This window comes from Pteropus medius, unplaced genomic scaffold (genome assembly GCF_902729225.1).
Source record: "Pteropus medius unplaced genomic scaffold, Ma_sr-lr_union100, whole genome shotgun sequence".
NCBI lineage: Eukaryota > Metazoa > Chordata > Mammalia > Chiroptera > Pteropodidae > Pteropus > Pteropus medius.
Window position 1 is genome coordinate 183,773 of NW_024340849.1, and position 4,387 is coordinate 188,159.

Sequence of the window (4,387 nt, forward strand, 5' to 3'; positions counted from 1 at the left end):
CCGCCCACCGCAAAAGCCCTCAAAGACCCTGCTTCCAATGGTGCCTCCCGACCAGGTGACCTGGCACCAAGGCCCTGGCAGTGCCACTTGTGACACGAGGGAGTCAGAGGCAGAGTGGACTCACCTGACTCGTGTCCGCAGGTCCCTGCTGGGGTTTCGTAGTGTGTCTGTATCCTTGGCGCTGTGGGCTCAATTCCGCGAACTTGGCTCCTCCAGTGCGGACGCAGACTTGGGAACGTGAGGTCGTCTGGTATGTGTTCGTCGTAAGCGAACTCCAGCAAGTATGTGAAAGGTCATGGGAATGAACCGAGTTTAGGGTTCTCATGCCAAATCTCCTTCCCTGTGGGCGCCCGTCTCCAGAACCAGACATCGCACGGTGGTGGTTCCACGTGCAAACACTTTGCATACAGCTTTTGAGGAACGAATTTGTGTGAATTCTGCTCACACTGTCAGGTCTTAGGGTAGCTGCTCCCCTTGTCTGGATTTGCTCAGACTGGAAGCAAACATTCTACCTTAATTCTGTTTGAATTCATGTCTTAACAAAGCAGTGAGCCGATCAAGTGATAAAGCACAAACATACATAGGGCCAGCTGCCTGTGTTGGGGCCCACCCTGTCACGCCTGCGGGTTTGAGTGTGGTAGGGTCTGAACGCCGTCCATCCAGCAGGCCGCCCGGCTTCCCTGAGGGCTTGGTGGGACAGCCCCGTGGGCCGCGTTGTTCGTCCTTGCCACACGATTGCCTGTCCTGCCGGTCAGGCAGGAAGAACTTACCTGTGGGTGCCGATTACACCCAGGATGCCACGTAAAGACATGAATGTGAACACCAGGAAGTCCTAGGTCCACAATTACCCACTAGAAAGGTATTCCGTGATGATGTATCAGCCCAGAAGCATCACAGCATTTGCTATAAAAAAAGGATATTTCTGAGGTTCAGTGCTGCAGTCAGAGCTTGAAAATGTTCTTGGAGTTCCTGGAAGAGATTTTCTGCCTGAAATAATGAACCATAAGACAAGAGTATAAGTTTACACTTCGGCGTAGGCACCTTGAGCATCGTGGGCAGAACCAGCCACATACAGTGAGTTGGGTTTTGTCAGGGTGCCAAGGCCTTTACATTCAAAAGGGCAGCAGTCTTTCTGGCCAACGGGGCTGGGTCAGTGAGAGCCAAGTGCGTGACCCACTGGGGAGCAGGCCCAGCCCCAGCCACAGCTCAGACAGGTGCCCCAACGGAGTCATTGGCCTGAACATCAGCTCTGGAACTATCACATGTCTTGAAGATAACACAGAGAAAGTCATAAACCGCAGGCACCATCTGTACATCATCTGACACCTTTTTCCCAAGACACAAGATTCTGCCTTTGACCCTGGCTTGCCGGGTCTGCTGGTCTCTGAGGGGGCGGGTTTCTGAGCCCCTCGGAGGTGCGGTCAGCCACCCGCGACCCGCCCCCAGTTCCCGCCCGGGAGGGGCTCCAGCACCCGAAGCAGGGCGGGGTCCCCACTCACCGCGCTTCGCAGCGCCTCCCCGCCCGGGGCTTCGGGCCCCCGCGCGTCCATGTGGCCCCCGGGAGCGTCTGCGGCCTGGCGGCCCTGGAGGTCAGGGCGGCTGTCCCGGCGTCTGGTCCCGCAGCGTGGGCGCGGGCGGGGCGGCGGAGGGGAGCGCGCACCTGGGAGCCTGCGCGCCGCCCGAACTCCTGGGCGTGTGGCGCTGGGGACGCCAGCAGCTGCCGGCGTCCGGGAGGGGCGGCTTCGTCCCTGAGGTCACGGGCCTTGTCCCGGGGCGGAGGCCCAGGTCTGAGTGGATCCGCAGCTCTGGTTTCTTCGTTTCCCTGCATCAGAGATGAGCAAGGTGGCCGTGGACGTCATTCTTACAGAATATACGCGACATAAAACCGACCTTCATTACCACTGTGGAGTGCACAGCTCAGTGGCTTTAAGCAGAGCCACAGTGCTGTGCTGCTGCCACCACTGGCCACCACAGGACTCTCATCTCACAGACATCGTCCCCCGTTAAACTCACACCCCGCCCCCAGCCCCGCACCTCCCTTCTGGCTCTACCTCGCACCGGGTCACCTTTCTAACAGGGGGATCAGCCCTGTAATCACCCGTTTCAGATGACGGGAAACTGCCATCCGAATTGCGTCCAGGCCTGTGGCTCTGTTCTGTGACCGGCACTTGCATCTGGATTTTGATTTTATTGGCTGTCGGGAATGGTAGCCTCGCCTCCCCCTCCCCCGGCGCCCTCCAGGGTCTGGACTGGGGCTGTGGGTCACTTCGCGGGTGGGCTCCCAGGTATGTCTTTAGCCCCCGCTGGACTCCAGCTCGGTGGGGCAAGACCGTGCCTGCCCAGGTCACCCCCGGGCCCCGGGGCCTAGCTCAGCAGCAGCACTTGGGTTGCCCAATGTGTGAAACACGGCCACACGTGCAAAGACGCGCAGCATCATTTGTCATCAGGAGAACACAAGTCAAAACCACGCTGAGGTCCCCGTCACACCGTCATGGCTGCAATCAAAACGCAGAGTGTCGGCGAGGAGGCGGGAAGCTGGAGCCTCACGCGTCGCCGCCGGGGACGGCAGCCTGCAGCGCCGTGAAAAGCTAGATATAAAGGTGCCGTGTAACCCCGATTCCACCTTTCTGTGTCCACCCAAGAGGAACGGCACCACGTGCCCAGCAGGAACGCGTACACAAACGCTTATGCAGCATTATTCACACAGCGGGGCTGGGAGGAAGAACCCGTGTCCACCACGGACGAGGCGACTGGGTGGCCAGCACGTGGTGTCCCCTGCGGTGCGGTGTCACCAGCCGTGAGGAGGAGTCAAGCGCGGACGTGAGCCTCGGCGACATCACACTCGGGGAGAGAAGCCAGTCCCAAAGGCCACGTTGCACGACTCGATTCGTGTGAAACGGGCACCGATGGCGATGCACAGACACAGCGGAGGCGGCTGCCGCGTGCTGTGGGAGAGGCTGATGAAATGCTGGGTTGCTTTTTGGACGGAAATGGTCTCAAATAGATAGTGGCGATGGTTGTACAACTGTTGAACTGTTCACTTTAATGGGGTGGATTTTATGGTCTGTGAATTATATCTTAATAAAGCTGTTCAAATAACTTTTTTAAAAGATGGCTATTTTCCATGTCTTTTTAGCATCTGTCTCTTTTCCTCCGAGAGGGGCTGAGGTGGGAGGGAGTGCTGTGTGGACACTGGAGTGGCCGATGGTGAGGGACATCTCTGTGCTACTTAAGGCAGAGGGCGGGGGATGGGGGGCCCAGGAAAGCAGCCTCACTGCCGATGGTCTCTGTGGGTCCTCCCTGCCCCCCAATGCAGGGCAGGCCCACAGGGGCGGGGGCCAGAGGCAGCCTGGCAGCCAACCAAAGCCGGAGGGAGGTGTCTCAGCAGAAAGCAAGGGTTTCAGGGACCAGAACTCACTCACGTGAAAAGCAGGGGAAAAGCAGGGGAAATTATTTAAGGGGTCACTTTGATGCGGGGCGGGGTGAGCCCTCCCCCCACCACCACCCCGAGAGGCAGTGAGGGGCCTTGACCGTGTGCAGGAAAGAATCTGAGTGGGTGCCAGAGCCAGAGGTGAAGAACAGTCCGTTAGAGAAGGAAACACGCTCGCCCCATGAGTGTGAGAGGGACCCCGCGTGCCGGTGGAGGTCGCTTAAATGTTTTCCTTTCCGGAATCTTCCTGTAGGTCCGCCTGGCTGGCCCCTGGTCTGGCCATGTGCCCGTCACGAGGTCGCGTGTCGGGAGCACAGCACGCTCTGAGCACCACTTGGCTTAAGGTTTAATTCTCATGCTCATCTCTGTTTCAGTCTCGAAGTCCCACCGGGTTCGTTAGGGCTCCACGTGCAAAGGAATGAGGTTGGGCCCTTACCTAACACCCCATGCAAAAGTCCGCTCAGAATGGATCGCAGACCCGAACGGAAGACTCAAACCATAAACTCGTAGAAGCAAGCAGGGGAAACTTCATGACAATGGGTTTAGCAACGGTTTCTTGGATATGACACCAAAGGCACAGGCAACAAAACATAAACATAGATAAGTTGTACTTCATGAAAATAAAAACTTTTGTGCCTCAAAGGACACTCAATAGAACAAAAAGGCAACCCACAGAATGGGAGAAAAAATCTGCAAATCACATATCTGACAAGAGACTGATATCCAGAACATTTAGAGAACTAAAACTCAAGAACAAAGAACAGTCTACAGCCACGCCACCCTGAACAAGCCCGATGTCTGAGCTCGGAAGCTAAGCAGGGCTGGGCCTGGTTAGTACTTGGATGGGAGACCACCCAGGAAGACCAGGTGCTATAGGCATAAAAAATAAAAATAAGGGATTGTAAACTGACAAGATCTTTGCAATCTGTGAGGTCAACTAAAGGTTGCCTCACCTAA

At 56.8% G+C, this 4,387-nt stretch overlaps 1 protein-coding gene and 1 pseudogene across 12 annotated transcripts in view; one reads left to right on the top strand and one right to left on the bottom strand.

Moving 5' to 3' along the window:
* Window positions 1–4,387, bottom strand: part of HSBP1L1 (heat shock factor binding protein 1 like 1) — an 11,080-nt gene that overhangs the window by 3,204 nt on the left and 3,489 nt on the right. For 10 of the 12 annotated variants that reach the window (XM_039839180.1, XM_039839208.1, XM_039839199.1 and 7 more), the window contains 3 exons: window positions 1,500–1,822; window positions 921–987; window positions 125–283 (listed from right to left, as the gene is read on the bottom strand). In XM_039839180.1, the coding sequence (XP_039695114.1) occupies window positions 125–283; window positions 921–987; window positions 1,500–1,550 (277 nt within the window). In that variant the 5' untranslated portion in view covers window positions 1,551–1,822. The other 2 variants (XM_039839216.1, XR_005647872.1) reach the window with 2 other exon arrangements.
* LOC120590471 (uncharacterized) lies at window positions 4,194–4,309 on the top strand (annotated as a pseudogene).